We start from the raw sequence: 15,773 nt of genomic DNA, 5'->3' as shown, positions 1-15,773 counted from the left end.
CATCTGGCTCAAGGTGATCGCAAAGGTTAGCATTTAAACTCGTTTGCACGGACGTCGGCCTCGGCGGGAAAATAAGCGATCTGGATTTGGGGTCGTTGAAGGTAGCCCGCCGGTCAAAAGAAATAAGTCGAAACAAAAGAGTGATTGCATTCCATTTTCTGTCATGATCTCTTCTGAATTCATGTTTTGTATCTTCTGTCATTTGCCGCTTCCCTGTGGGTTTTTGAATTCTGTTTTTCTGCTATTCTACCTACGTGTTAGTGGAGCTTTGTCACCACTAATTTGTACTTTTGTTGTTGTGTTGTGCGCACACAGACACACACACACACACACACAACTACAAAGTTCCAATGTGCATCACTTCCTTTATTCAGCCAGATTTTGACATTCTCCTCAAAACAAATGAGGTTCAGCTTCTCAAAAGCAACACACATTTACTTTTTTAAAAATTATTAAAACACTACAATGTTTTTTTGTTCCCTAAAATAAGAACACTTGGTATTTCACTCTTTCAACATGTGATATCTGATGATTGAATAAAAGTGTGTGGAGGCTAAAATACATTTTTTAAAAGTACAGTCCTCTTTGCAGTAACAATCCCATAACGTGACGTGTGTGGAGGCTAAAATACATTTTTTTTTAAAGTACAGTCCCCTTTGCAGTAACAATCTAATAATGGAGCATCCTTTTAATCATGTGAAAAAAAGTTTTGTGGGGGTGGGTGGCTGTGGTGTTTGTATTTACAAGATGATGTTTAAAAAGGCTTGCATGTGTCAGTATAACAAATACCCACGTTTGTGTGCGTGTGTAAATGGAGTGCACTTGCAGGTCGCTTGAAAGGCACAGATTGGTTGGCACAAAAACAAATAAGTCATTCAAAATGTAGTCGCTGTCCAATAAAAAAAAAAAAAAACAGGTAAGTCCACCTTCAGTGTTTTATGAGAAAGTATTTTAAGGATCTGAAGCAAAATACTTAAATACATAAATTAAAAACACCCTTTTTTTTTGCAGAAATACCACTTGGAAAAGATCAAAAATATCAGCCTCCTTACAGTAATTTCACCAATTGACACAAAATTGGTTTGGACATCATAATCGGATGCATTCAATAGTCTGTGTTCAAAAAATGAACAGGAAGTCAGACATATTGATTTGAAGCAGCCATTTTGCACAAGCTACTGGACTCATACTTTTTTTTCCGCACCACCTAATGTGAGCCCAGCATGGCAACAAAATGATTATTTTGACGATTTTCCCCCAAAATAGTTCTTGACAAAATCTACAAATTTTTTTTAGTGGCCAGCGACATTATGCTAATAACTTATGGAATGGTCACAATGACAAATAATATGGATTAAAGTCCTAATTGGATGATACATCGTGCCAACAAGTGACCTTAATTTGTAGGAACTTTGCATGAAAAGAAAATGCAAAAAAAGAAGCCACGAAACAAAGAGATATGCAAATATGACACAATCCCATCTCAAGTCATTGAGCAGCCGCTCTCCTCTGGAGCAGAGATTTCAATTGTTTCCCAGACACAAGGAAATATGAATAATAAAGTGCTGCTAAAAGTGTATATATATATATTTTCATTTGACTGATTTCCTCAAACGAGAGCAGTGATACAGCAGCGGTAGACAGCCAGGCCGAGCAAGCTCAACGACACTGCAACACATGGCAACGCGCAACAAAACCTCCACAATGGAACGAATAGCAAGGCTTGGAGAATTGCTCCAAGACAAGATAATATTGCTGACTACTATCATTTTTGGTCCATTTTTCTCACTGACTTCCACTCTACAAATATACTTTTCCAGCCATGAAAATGCTCTGACAGAAAAGAACCTCACAAGACTTCAGCCAGACATAACTAGCGCAAGATTTTAGTTTTTTTTTTTAGTGTGAAAATAACAGTTGTATCTCATCCTCTTAAAATGTTGGCTGAACATTCACAGCAGTATACTGGAAATAAAGTTGGATTTAATTGATTGGTTCTGCAAATCCTCACATGCCTTTTTCTTTTTTTAATTAGTCTACTTGTACTAGTACTGTGACTATATTCTTGGAAGAGTATAATTTTGATCTAATAAGTTTCTGCTTAAAATATTAAAATTTGATTTGATCACCTTTCCAACTGTTTTCGGGGCTCACAAGACCGCAGCCACTTTTGGCAATGAAGAGGTCCGAATTCCCCTAGTAGCATCCTAAACTCAAACATTATAAACTACATCTGTACTTTTTCTAGAGAAATAGGGCAAAATATTGTCACGCTATAGTCAAAAAGTAAAAGACATATATATTAAAAGAAGTAACAAAATGTGAACGAATTCACTTTTTCCTCAGTAACCTAATGGGGTGGTTATTCCATGGAAAAGTGCGCCATCTGGAGAAAAAGCCGTGCAGGAGCTACAGTGCGAGAGTCTACAGTGTAAACGCAACAGCATTTTACAGTATGATTGCTCAGTGAAAAAGTAGATCTGTTGTTTAAAAATAAGAAAAAAAGGCGGTCTTTCTTTGAAATATTAGAAATCTTCTGACAGGCCTTTTTCACATCTCCCAGGCCATAAGTTTCCCATTGAGTGATTTGAGTGACACGGCGCGGAGAGAAGTGGCTGAGTAGGTGTGCGTGTGTCAGTAGGGGCTGGGCAGCACAAGTAAAAGAGGATCGAAATGTGCTGACATTGTGAAAATGATTCTATGCTGAGACCAGTCTAGACCCCTCCAGCCCACTTTCTTCCCGTTCCCCACCTTTAGCCGGTCGGTCCCCTCCTCACTGTGATCAAGAGTTTGTCGCATCGCTTGGGGGCGGGGGCCGCTTCAGAGCTGCGAGTCGGCCCCCAGGCTATTGAGCTCCTCGTGCTTGTCGCCGCCGGTTACGCCGCTCTGGCGGAAGCCCGAGGCGATCTGGTCAAAAGTCCGGCCTTTGGTCTCGGGGACTTTGAAGTAGGTGAAGACGAAGAAGAAGAGCAGCAGCACGATGAAAATGACAAAGACGTAGGCGCCGCACGCCGTCTGCAAACAAGAGCGAAAAGAGAGGCTGAAGATGACTCGTATGATATGCGATGATCATTTCAAATCATACGATTGCAAAAATATTTGTCCAATGCCAAATTTCAAATGCAAAATGGCTTTGTGTTGTTTTTGTTCATGTTTATTTACCGCTAAATACTGGAAGCCCATGCCCACAATGAAGTTGGCGGTCCAGTTGGAGAACCCAGCCACAGCCATGGCTGAAGGCCTCGGCCCTTGAGAGAACAATTCGGCCACGATGAACCAGGGGATGGGACCCGGTCCGATCTCAAAGAAGGCCACAAAAGCGAAGATGGCCACGATGCTCAGGTACGACATCCATTTGACCTGCTCCTGTAGGGCCACGGGGAAGGGTTGTGTTACCATGGAAATCAGGACTTGGGCAGACTTAACCAGAAGGGCTCAGGTACCAGCAGAGCCATGGCGATGGTCATCAGGAGAGCAGAACCGGCCATTCCTAGCAGTCCCAAAAGGTGGAGAGACCTACGACCAGCACGCTCCACCACAAACAGCTGAAAGCAAGGAACATTTCTTAACCGCTGCGCCTAACAGAACTATATTACCACGCAAAAGAGTGGCAGAGATGAATATAAACTCGTGTTCACTCCCACAGTGGCGCAAACATCCGTCGCTAACTGGTGTTTATGCTTTTTGATCCTCTCTGTTTTAGTGGTCACTTTTTTTCAGCATATTTTCCTCAACTTTTTACACACTCACCGACACCACAGTGAAAGCTGTGTTAACGACACCGGCTCCGATGGTAGCGTAGACTGGCTGCGCCACTCCAGCTTTCTCAAAGATGCTTGTGGAGTAGTAGAAGACCTGACAGGATGGAATGAAGCATTTGTTTCTGTTGCTATGTAAAACAAAAGGTGGTAAAGAAACTCACAGCGTTGATGCCTGACAGCTGTTGGGAAAGCTGCAGCACCACGGCGACCATGAGGGGCTGGCGGTAGAGCGGGGAGCGAAACAGCTCCGCTATTGTCACCTTCTTCTCCCGCATCATCTGCCGGCTCTCCTCCTTCATCTCCTGCATGTCGGCGCTCACGTCGCTCGTGCCCCTGAGTTTCTTCAGCACTGGTACGACAGTCACATATATGTATGTATATGCATGACGCTGAACGTTGGGATGCCAGGTGCGTGTGAGAACCTACCAGTCTTGGCTTTGTTTTCTTCATTTTTGTTGATGAGCAGGAATCGTGGGCTTTCAGGACAGAAAGGCAGCAGGATGCACTGAATCACCGATGGGACGAAAATGAAGCCCAAGAGGAGCGGCCACAATTCGCTGTTGCCCATGATGGCCTCCAATCCGAATACCTGAAATCAGACAGATGATATGAAATAGACGCCAATATTGTCAATGAAAATCCAAAGTACCTGTGCAATGAGGATGCCCAGGACGATGCCAAGCTGGTGGAGGGTCCCCAGAGCCCCGCGAAGTGCTGTCGGCGACACCTCGCCCACATACATGGGCACAAGACCGGTGGAGAGGCCCGAGTAGTAGCCCACGATGAAGCGACCGATGATGAGCATCTCAAAGGAGGATGCTGTTTTGGAGAAGCCCATCAGAGCCGATGAGACGAGAGCCAGGATGTTGGCCATGAACATGGAGTTTCTCCTGAGAACATCAAATGAACACGTGAAACTGACTGAACATTACGTACTATGAGTGCTATTGTTAAATGACTTCTAGGATATAACCGATTCCTGCAATCCGACCTTATAGGAACACAACACGCCATCCTTCGATGGCTCAGTTGGAAGTAAAGCCATCGTTTTAGTGTTATCGTGCAGTTACCTTCCAAAGCGGTTGACAAAGACGCCGACTGAGAAGGAGCCGAAGATGCCGCCGACGGAGAAAATGGCCACCGCAACGGACCAGATGGCTTTTAGGGTGGTGTCCGAAATAGGCTCCTGGTAGCGCTCAGCCCATGTGTTGTTGATGAAGTTCTCGATAATCTGCATGATGAAGACGATCACCACTAATGCCATGTCTCTTGTATACCATTTACAAATACTCAAATAAATCCTATACTAGTTAAGTTGGTAGGGCAGAGCCGCAGAGGCGATGACAGATTACCGTTCAAGTGACCTTCTTATATAAATAACTTTTACACGAGGTCCAAGGCACAAAATCACCAGCAAATAAAAGTGATAAAAGTATACTGTACTGAAACTATGATCTCCTCAATTTATTTTAAACTGTACTGAGTGACAAGTGAGCTGCTGCACGTGGCCAGTTGATGGCATCAAACTTTAATCGCTGTCATTTTCTGGCAAGGAGGAAGCTCAGCCTACCAAATGTATTCCCTTCCCCCAACACTAGTGTTGACAAACACACCCATCAAGCAAGTGACGGCGGTTAAATAACTCCGCCGCCTGCTTGAGTGTGCGTGCGTGCGTGCATGTGTGCACCAGCGCTCACATGATTCCAAAACTGTCACTGCTCGACGTGTGACTTTGTCAGTATGCCGCATGACCTCCACTGAAGCGCACGACGTCCCAGGTCGAGTGTCACATGGGCCTTGTTTTGTTTTCAAAGGCTGACTGGTGACTCGCGCAGGCGGCAGGGTTCCCAAACATTTTGGATGTAGGGAAGAATTATTTTCCAATGTCCCCATCACAATCTTAATGCCAATATATGACACAGTCTAGATTGAATTATTTGCCAAGGGCCCGTCATAATCTCTCTTGGGGAGAGGCTGGTTGCCCTTAGCAACGAACACGCTTATCACCTCGCACATGTTTGGAGATCCTTATCGCATGACGTCCCTCTGTTGATGACCTTCAAAACCACTCACATGTACACTGACTCGCCAGTTTTTTTTTTAATCACTCACTAAAACTTGATTTTGGCAGATGAGGGAATGATGTGCCAACAGGTAAAAGCTGAATGTTGTCAACAGTCCGTCCCTAACCAGCGGGTAAACCAGAAGGAGCTGTCAGACCAGGAAGTGCAGCATGTAAACAAAGTGCCTCATTGACATGCACACAATGACGTTAGCTTACCTTGGTGCACCAGTTGGCTCTAGTGTTACGTTTTGTTCTTGCCACAAGTCTAAAATTCGTCTCCTATATCCTGATAGAAATTCTCGTTCGACTCTAACCACTGTTTTCTTGATGGCCTCAAGTCTTTTCTCAGAATAAAATGTGTCTCTGTCAGTGGCAGGACTAAAAACAGGAGACATAATTCTCCTTCAGAGTTCCCTACTTGGCTAGTTTTCCAGTTTGCTCTCTTCACTGGATTACTACGACAGACGTAAAACCAGAAGTCCCTCATTATACTCCAGAGTTGTCATTTGACTGTCGTGCCTGGCCTCAGTCTCCTCTCAGGATCAAAATTCTCTCAGGTCTGTGGCCAATACTCATTCTCTCTGAGCCGAAATCACCACTAGAATTTAGATTTAGACCTTATTAATCCAGGAGGCTCAAGTTGACATAGCGCCACTCTTGGTCGTGGAGATGAGCATTCCTGTCCCGTGTCCCCCGCCAACTGCACGTAAATGTCCTGACTGACCCCTGGCTTGTGTTACTTTTGAAGAGGGCCCATCCAGCAGCTGGCAACAGGACGGGCCTGAAAACAAGTCGTGCATTCATGCCGCCGGCCTGTTAGGGGGAGTCGTCCGTGCTGGCGCTCAAGTTTTTAAGGTAAGCCATGTATTCACTCCCTCCGGTTAACCAAGTGAGTCCCAATCAAATCAATTGATCTTGAATACAAAGGGATTATTAGCAACTGCATATTTTGTAGCTAAACATGCCCCCCCCCCTTTTTTTTTTACAAACTTCTACAACCCGTGCAGATTAACGTTCTTGGAACAGGCCCCTAATGCCGTTCCGCACGTGAACACATCCAAGGCAGGAGGATTTCTTTTAGCAGTAAAATGAAAGCTAAACGTGGCTTGACTGTCTGGATGCGAACCAAAATTCTAAGCCACACTTGAGTGTGAAGAGTCAATACACCTGTTTTAGGATTCAATTCTCATTCAAATCATGGTGAGCGCAACCTTGTTCCAGATGATTTTGAGCAAGGTACATGTCCATGATCGAATAAAGTGTTTTATTCAAGGCTGCATGCACGTAAGCTTCAATTATTACCTTCGCTGAATCATGTCATTTGAGGATCCAGTGGAAACAAAAGGCAAATTCACAGCTGCAAAGAGGTTGGTCCTGTCTGGCAACACGGCCGAGAGAGACCCTGTTGTGTGTCAGCAGGGTGCGCCCAGGCCAATGCGGTCTCACAAAATACACTCTCACTACACATCCTCTGGGAAATTTGATATTTTTATTAACCTCCCTGCAGCTGAAAATGTTTTCCTACTACTTGTGTCACCCTGGGAACAAGTGCCTTTTCATTTTCTGCAATAATCCTCACCTATCCTGCTGTCAGTCACTCCATTTTAGGGCACTGTTTGATGACTTGGAGTCTGTTAAAACAAAAAGATGTCCTTGGAGCTAATAAGCCCGAATGCCGCTATTATTATCCCTCTACTTAGCCCAACCCCTTTTCCACTCTTTGGCCTTGACCTCAGCACGTAATGAGACAATAGACTGCAGACCCAAAATATTGAGGCTTGAAGAACTGAGAGATGGGGTTCACCCTTGACTGGTTGGCAGCCAATCACCAAACACAACTTGATGATATTTGTACCTTTTGAGGCGCATTGATGACGCCCGTGTTGTACCCGAACTGCAGGGATCCAAACACAGCGGTCCCGACGCACAGCATCAACGGGAAGGTGATTCGCTACACAAGGAGAAAAACAACAGGAAGTGATGTCAGTGCTTCCATAGATCACACTTAGGACTCAATAAAGGAGACAATGCATAAACACTTTTTACAAATTTACAACGCATTCCATTGTTTCTTGAGGACAGTCTCGGTTCAGGGGAAATTAGCCAATGATGACAGTGCATTTGCATTTTGAACTGACCCCCAAAACAAAAAGACTTGAGCCAGAGTCATACAAGTGGATATTAAGTATCCATCCATATCACCCGTCCATCCATTTTTTAGTATTTTTCTTTTTATAAGTCTGTTTGATTAATCAACAAAATAATCTACAGAGATGAATTGATCATTAAAATAACTGTTAGTTACAGCCTTACATCACATTATGCAACACAAAGAAATCATTCTAGTCAATATAACTGTCTGAAAACTGAAAGGTATAATTCTCTACGCAATCGATGTAGACAGTTAAACAGCTCCAGGGGAGAACCTCCAAATGCCTATACTATATGTTATTGGATTCTCTCCTAACGTTAAGCCCCCTTGGAGCTCAGCGGCTTAGAGCAGATTGTCCTCATACCGCAAATTTAATAAACCAGAAAGAAACAAGTTAATTTCCTTCATGTTGGACTGGCCAGTAATAGCTTCAGGCACAGTAGAGTAGAGTAGAGTAGAGTAGAGTAGAGTAGAGTAGAGTAGAGTAGAGTAGAGTAGAGTAGAGTAGAGCAGAGTAGAGTAGAGTAGAGTAGAGACAAGGCTATATAGGTTTCGTTGGGATTTTTTACAGTTCCATAATTTCTAAGTAAAGGATTGCATAATGCATACCCTTATTTGATGGTCAGAAAAAAAGGAGGTTGCCAGTCAACAAGGTTTAGAGAGACAGGAAAACATATTCATTATGATCACTAAGCTTAAGCCTGGGGCAAAAAAGAAAAAAAAAACAATATGTTGAATATCCCCAATTTGAGGTCGGACGTCCTTACGAGCAGCCTGAAGACACCACACATGGCCTGATTATCTGCTAAGATTATCTTTGGAGCATCTTTTGGACCATCTGTGTTCAAAATCATTTTGGAATAATAATAAAACCCAATAAAAACGAAACTAACTTAAGGAAGTATTTTTATGACTTGCGTGATAAAACAATTGTGTGCGTGCTCTGGAGAAGAAGGACAAAAAAAATAAAGTATGCACTGTGACTTGCGCTATAAAAAATTAAAGCCACTCCAATTCCGCCTACCAGGATGTGTCATCAAGCGTCTTGTTCAGTAACCAGACTATCAGGCATGAAGGGAGTCAACCATGACACAACAATGATCAATGCATCAATAAAAGAGTTTCGATGAGCTGCTTCTTTAGTGAAAACAAAGAAAAGACGGTTGGCGCACCCGGAGATAGGCTAGAAATATGCGCAAATACTTCCTTCAACGCTTGAACACAGTAAGCAGGAGAATGACAGCTTTAGGGCAGCTTTACCTTTTACCGACATAGCGAGACTCGAACTGTTTCATTTGCGACATACTTTGAACTGTGTTCTTTCCGTACGCAATATTCTGGACAGGAAATGTAAGCTTTCTTGGCAATATCGGAGACGACAGGTATACATTCTCCAGTAGATGAAGTTAATACTGGCAATGTAGCATCTGCTTCATTTGAACTCAAGACGATTGTTACATCTTTGAACGCCAAACAGGAGGCAGCGAATGGAATATTCCGAGTCCTCTGTCTGAACTCTTGACACAAGGAGGAAGCATCATGGCATTCAAGCTTTTGGGAAACAGTAAAGTCACACCCAAGGTTCAATTTGATCATATTCGTCACCTAACAGGAAGCCAGCGTGTGGCTGGTGGCCAAGTACCAAGAGATGCTTTGAGTGGTTGGGCTTTTTTGATCAACAAGACACAATACAGAGAAAGATTTGTTTGTATTGTGGCTTGCTGGTTAGCTAAACATACAGTCAATCATTTCTAATAATTTACAATATTATGAAAACTATCACCATCTACCGATAACTAACATTCGTAGCACTCTAAGCCCATTATCTTGAAACAATACGAGGCCAGAGTGAATTCCGACGAAAGCGGCTGCAGCTGAACTGGCAGCCACCGTCAGCCATGCCTACGAGGACTCGATCACGTCCCTTCACGGGCCGCCACCTCTCTGATCTCAGTTTACACCTTTATGGGAAATCCAATCTGTGATTCCCTGCAACTTTATCAAGCTCAACACTCATCCTTGGTCAGCAAGTAACGGGAAAAAAAAAAGAATAAAGATGTATGAGATGACGATGTTATGACAAGTATATGCAATAGTTGCTATTCAAAACAAGTACTTCCACTTCAGACAACACCTTTCTCATACCTGCATGACTAAGTGCGTGGTTTTGTTCATTATAAAACAATCCAAATCTAACCCTTGTTAAACTAGAACAAATTCTTCAAAATCTAACTCGTTCAACTGGAACATACCTTCAAAACGGTAATTTGAGCACAAACAATATACTGCTCACTGTTCGTCATCATAAGAAAACCATACCTACAGTAAAGCGCATTGATAGATAGCCTCATGCTTTGTTTTGGGCTGCTTTTCTTCAGCTCCAACCGGGGCCTTAGTCAATGAATTATGAACAGTTCAAAATAGAATTCGGGGTAAGAGCAACCCCCTTTGGCCTCTGCTATCAAGCAAAGAATGAAAATAAGATGAGGCAAGATATTCAATAAAGTTTTTTTGTGCTAAATTAATATACCGTATAACCAGGTGCCGATATATATTAGCTTTACACTATAAATGATATTTATTTCGAGGTCAAATGTAAATGCCTTTCACTGGCAACATTGTTTTCTTTTCTTATTGTTACAAGCTAAGAAGAACATAAACAGGTTCATCTTTAGTAGCCATTTCCTCGGCTCCTAAAAAATACAGCAGAATATAATTAGTGCACACTAGTTTGACAAACATTACCTGCTAATCCTAGTTATTCTTAAGCTTTCTTCAAACATTAGAGATCTATGAAGTTCCTTAGACCTGTGAATAATGTCTCCAGGGGTTGATCAATGTGTAAAGAACTGATCCGAGTTTGTCTAAGTGTATTTAAAAAGTGATCTAATCCTCCCATATACCAGACGGTCACATGTAGAGCCAAGAAACAAAGTTTTGCTCTTTGCTAGGCGTCGCTAAAGCAAAACATTACGACCTTGGTGACAGAGCACGTCTTAAAATAAATCTTGTGTGTGTGACAGGTCATGGGGTCCTTCGTGTGCTCTCGTGATTGACCTCGGTGGACAATTTCACTCGTGGAGTACAGCGGAAGTGTTTTTTCATTCTTGACCAAATCAGTCTCGTTAGGTCTCATTACAAGTGCAAAGGGAGGCAGCACATCAAGCAGGAGGCGTCAACTTTGAAGGCTTTGCAATCATGTGCGGGCGGAGGTTTGGCAAAACGTGAGCCGCTCACGTCCAAATAAGCCGAGTCAACGGTTCGTTTAACCCCAATTAGCGATTTATTCCTCAGAAAAGGGGAATACAGACAAAGCATTGTTCAGAGTAAAGCTAGCATGGCGGCAACGTGATATGCAAATGTTTGATTGCACCAGCGGCCTAAGGAACGCCGCTCTACCAACTGAGCTATCGAAGGGTGTCGAAGTCGATCGTTTTTTATTAGGCATGATTGATGGATCGGTTATATCGTAGACAATTATCAGTCACTTTAATTCCTTCGAATATTGTGAAAGAGGTACTACGATATGCCATTCCTTCGAGCCGGATTTGAACCATCGACCGAAGGAACTTGTTGCTACAGTCCTCAGCTCTACCAACTGAGGTATCGAAAGATGTCATCTACTGTTTTCCCTGTACAAGGCAGGATTCAAGGAATCGGTTGGTAATGTCAATCATCAGTCTGAAACCTTGAAAAAGGTATATTGTGAGAATGGTACTCAGATATGTCACTCCTTCGAGCCGACCTAAGGAACTCTGCTTTTTTGCTACAGTCCTCCGCTCTCTCAACTAAGCTATCGAAGGCTGCCCCTTATTGATGTAAGGCCTCCCCCCAGTGGGCTGATGTGAGGAAACTGGGCCTGAAGATTCCCATCATGTCCGTACCACAAATGTCCAGGCGGGACAAGGCGCTCACAGGGGAAAAGGCGGAAGGCTAAAGCAACAGTTAAGCAAACACTCAATAAAAATGTCTCTATTTGGGCTCGAGTGTTCTGGAATGCTCCAATTTAGGAAATTGTTTTGAATAGGACCCATTCTCCGAAAGCATATTCCTGCAGAACTTCATCTTATGAAATGGACTCTCACTAAATTCAAGCTAATATTGTGTCATTATGTGTTAAACATTGCCCGCTCGGCATCCTGCTCATCCTGGAAGAGGGATTAGCTCCGTCAGTGGTCCCTTCAAGGCTTGTATTTTTCCTTACCCCATGGGAGGGTTAGATTGGGCGATGTCATCTCAACTGTGGGTCTGAGACTCTTTAGTGAAGAAGAGCTTCCGTATGAATAAACTTGACTTGGGGGCTTCGCTGCTCCACTACAAAACTGTTCTCGTCGCATTTCCTGTCTGTGAATGCGAGCGTGGCAGTGACAAGCCGCGCTATTTAGTCAGAGACAGTATTATCAGACACCAGAATCAAGTCTTGTTTAGGTTCACAACAATGGGACAAACAAAACTTTGGTAAGTGTAAATAAAGCCTCATACCTTGGACCATTCAGAGTAATTCAAATAGAGCTTTCAGTTGACAACCAACCTTTCAGCGTTGAGGTTGTTTTCAACGCCGCTTGGTGTTTGACGAGCTGGACAAACATCCACTTAGCACATTTCGCATATAGCTTTAATGATGGGTGGTGCACGGGCCAAGAAAGAAACACTTAAATAGTGGTACAGATCTGAGAAGCTTTCATTCATCCATTTTCTATACCGCTGAATCTCAACACCAACAGCAAATCAATGTATGAGATTTTTTTCTTTCATTTCTCAGCAAATAATGCACACATTTTAAACAGCTAAATTAACAGAATTATTACTGGATTCTTTCTGATTTGGTAAATGGAGGACTTGAGTTTAACGTCTTCCTCTTTCTGTTTAGACCAGAAGAAGACCGATCAAATATTGACATAGTGATTTTTTTTAATGTAGTTCTTTGTTATGAATTTTTGCTTCCTCCAATGAGCGACCATTCAAACTTCTCCAAGATAGTATGCATGTCCTTCCTGTCCTTTCATCTGAAATCTTGTGTATCATCATCAAAAACATGACAGGGACTCAAAACAACCAGTGTCAAGTGCGTTCCCCCCTTTGCATAAACATTTGTTTGTTTATTTCTCTTTTATCACCTTATTAATATGTAGCCCTCTTTTTTGCAATATCCATGAGTGTTTAAAAAAGCAAGTATGAGCTCTACGTTTGACTTTGTAAAATTTGTTATGGAATATAATTTTTATTACCATAGTAAATAAAAATAAATAGAGCAATGAGACCTAGAAGATCGGTGATGCAGCCTTTGTTAATTACGCCCCCAAACTATGGAACACACTGCCAATAGGTATCAGGGAGGCCAGGTCGCTAGATATTTTCAAAACAAAACTTAAAACTCATTTCGTTACCCGAGCATTTAACTAATTACGTTTTGTAAATTTCATTTTAAGCCTAATTTTATCTTTATTTTATTTTTTACCTTTTCTTAAAGATATATTCTTTATTTTATTAAAGCGTGCTCCTATTTTAAACTCACTTTATTAATTGTGTATGCATACATTAATGTTTTGTTTTTATGTATTCATGTTTTTCTTTCATTGTTGTAAAGCGCTTTGAGCTGCATTTCTTGTATGAAAGGTGCTATACAAATAAAATGTAGTATTATTATTATTATTTGACTTTTTAAAACAATTGAAGGAATTATACTTTTATTGCACATAATAAATAACATAAAACATAGCAATGTAAAATCCATACTGGACTAACGGTTTAATATTCATTGTTTGTGCCTTCTTGGTTTTATGTCGTGTACTATGTCTTGTCACCGTGGGATAGTGGAAACGTCATTTCGATTTCTTTGTGTGTCTTGGCATGTGAAGAGGTTGACAATAAAGCAGACTTTGACTTAATACTAACATTTTGTATGCCAAATGGTATTTCAATGCAATTTTAAAAGAATATTCTAAAGTGCCGTGCGAGAACGACAACAAAGTTGCGTCGCATCACCATAATAGAAGCATCGGTTTCATGCGCATGCTGCATTATGGGTAAGAATATAACGTACTCACTGAACTCGCTCGTGAAATACAAGTTTAGCGCGACAACAAGCACAGAAAAAAAAGTTTGACAAATGTTACCTTTCCAGAATCCATCGCAACCACAATGAGGCAACGCCGTCGTCTTCTTGGTTGAAGGAATAATGGCAAAACGTCCTCGTTGCAAGCTCAGTCAAATGCGAGTCTGTCTACACGTTTACGCTACTTCTCTCCCAGGAGGCCCTGTCTCGCCCCTTTTTTACAATTTAAAAAACAAATCGTGCGCGATGTCGTTCCAGCTCTTGTTTTTTTTTTCTTCTTCTTCTTTTTGCGTAGCTCCCCCGAAGAAAAAGCCAGTCCACGCTCTGTGTTTCGGTAATTTTCCAGCTTCTTTTTTTTGTTGCAGAGCCGCAGCGTCTGTGTCCCTTGTGGGCAGGTTTTGGTTCATATACAATATGAACGACGCGAGGGTTGCCCCGCCCCCTCTCGAGCGCCCAGCCTCCCTATCAGCCAATAGGATTGAGCCGCTCACATCCTCTTTTTAAAAAGCATCTGCATTCTGCAAAATTCATATTTATATGCTAAAAAATTAATTCTCTTGTAAGTCATGCAAGAGAGAGAGAGAGAGAGAGAGAGAGAGAGAGAGAGAGAGAGAGAGAGAGAGAGAGAGAGATTTTCTCATCATTTTTTAACTAATGATTGCATCCACATGTGTGATCGAATAATCTTTCACAACATCGGTGAAAAGTTAAGTTTAACTTAACTTTAACTTTAAATGCCCCCCCCCCCCCCCCCCCCACTTAGCTTCTGGCCTCTGATCTGCCATGTTTGTTACAAAAAAGACTTGAAACAATAAATTCAAGAGGCCAAAACAGCACACTACCTTTGTTTTGGATCAACGGAAGGGGTCTAGCCGGTGTGTGTGTAAAAAAAAACACCAAATAATTGGGAGAGGCAAGGAGGTTTTGGGCGTGAATCCTTGAAAATCCGTCATCTCCTGCCTTTGAAACTTTGAGAAAACAAAGTCAAGGGAAACAAATGTATTTGGACACCTGGCCATGACAAATACGGGAAAGGAACATTTGGAGTTGGAGGTCAACTGTTCTGGGAAGATGTTGGGAGCGTCCAGCCCCGAAAAGAAAACACCAAAAAAAAAATATTGAATGCTCTTAACTAACATTTTTGTTTGAAGGCAAAATGTCGCCACCTTGGTTTTCAAACACTTAATTGCGTGTTCAGGTAGCAGTGTATCTCTTACACATTGAGAAACTGTGTTGCTGTTTTCTATCTAACGTCATTTGTTAGGCTAGACTTCATGAACAATGTTGAATTGTTATATTTCCGCTGCGGCAAATGGGTGCATATCAAAGAAGACATAAACACAAATACTTGAATACTTGGAAAGAAAATAATCCGGATGGCAGAGGAGGAAGAGCACTTGTATTTGTTTTTGTGTGTGTGTTTTTTTTAATTGAAACAATAACTGAGATTTTTCAGAAACAAAGACTCAGATGGTCAGGAGGCCCGCTTTTGTCCTGTTCATGAAAAGGCTTCTGCGTAAGACCTTCAAACTGGGACGCAATCAGTTCCACCATGACGCTGGTTGACTTTCAAGTTGTTCCAATTTCAAAACATCTCAATCATTCAAAGCCCAAATGATCTTTATTGCAAATGTTTGAAGTGAATCCTTCGTAAGAGTAAAGTGACCACCAATGACAGTAAATCAAATAAAAACAACTCACCTATTTTGAATTCACATTTTCCAATGTTACAAATTTGTC

At 42.0% G+C, this 15,773-nt stretch overlaps 1 protein-coding gene and 1 long non-coding RNA gene across 2 annotated transcripts; one reads left to right on the top strand and one right to left on the bottom strand.

Annotated features, from left to right (window-relative positions):
• Positions 1 to 348: 348 nt before the first annotated feature.
• Positions 349 to 14,433, bottom strand: slc2a1b (solute carrier family 2 member 1b). The gene is made up of 10 exons (XM_037252026.1): positions 14,095 to 14,433; positions 7,682 to 7,777; positions 4,832 to 4,992; positions 4,411 to 4,651; positions 4,188 to 4,350; positions 3,923 to 4,110; positions 3,751 to 3,855; positions 3,444 to 3,545; positions 3,163 to 3,366; positions 349 to 3,015 (listed from the first exon to the last, which is right to left on the bottom strand). Exons 1-10 carry the CDS (start codon positions 14,107 to 14,109, stop codon positions 2,821 to 2,823), a joined length of 1,470 nt encoding a protein of 489 aa, XP_037107921.1. The 5' UTR covers positions 14,110 to 14,433; the 3' UTR covers positions 349 to 2,820.
• LOC119123147 lies at positions 11,520 to 12,067 on the top strand. The gene is made up of 2 exons (XR_005098006.1): positions 11,520 to 11,676; positions 11,751 to 12,067. It is a non-coding gene; the product is annotated as an uncharacterized LOC119123147 (long non-coding RNA).
• Positions 14,434 to 15,773: the final 1,340 nt, after the last annotated feature.

The sequence above is a fragment of the Syngnathus acus genome, chromosome 5 (assembly GCF_901709675.1).
Source record: "Syngnathus acus chromosome 5, fSynAcu1.2, whole genome shotgun sequence".
Classification (NCBI taxonomy): Eukaryota; Metazoa; Chordata; class Actinopteri; order Syngnathiformes; family Syngnathidae; genus Syngnathus; species Syngnathus acus.
The sequence above is the reverse complement of the archived record's forward strand: the minus strand, read 5'-3'. Positions and strand labels throughout refer to the sequence as shown.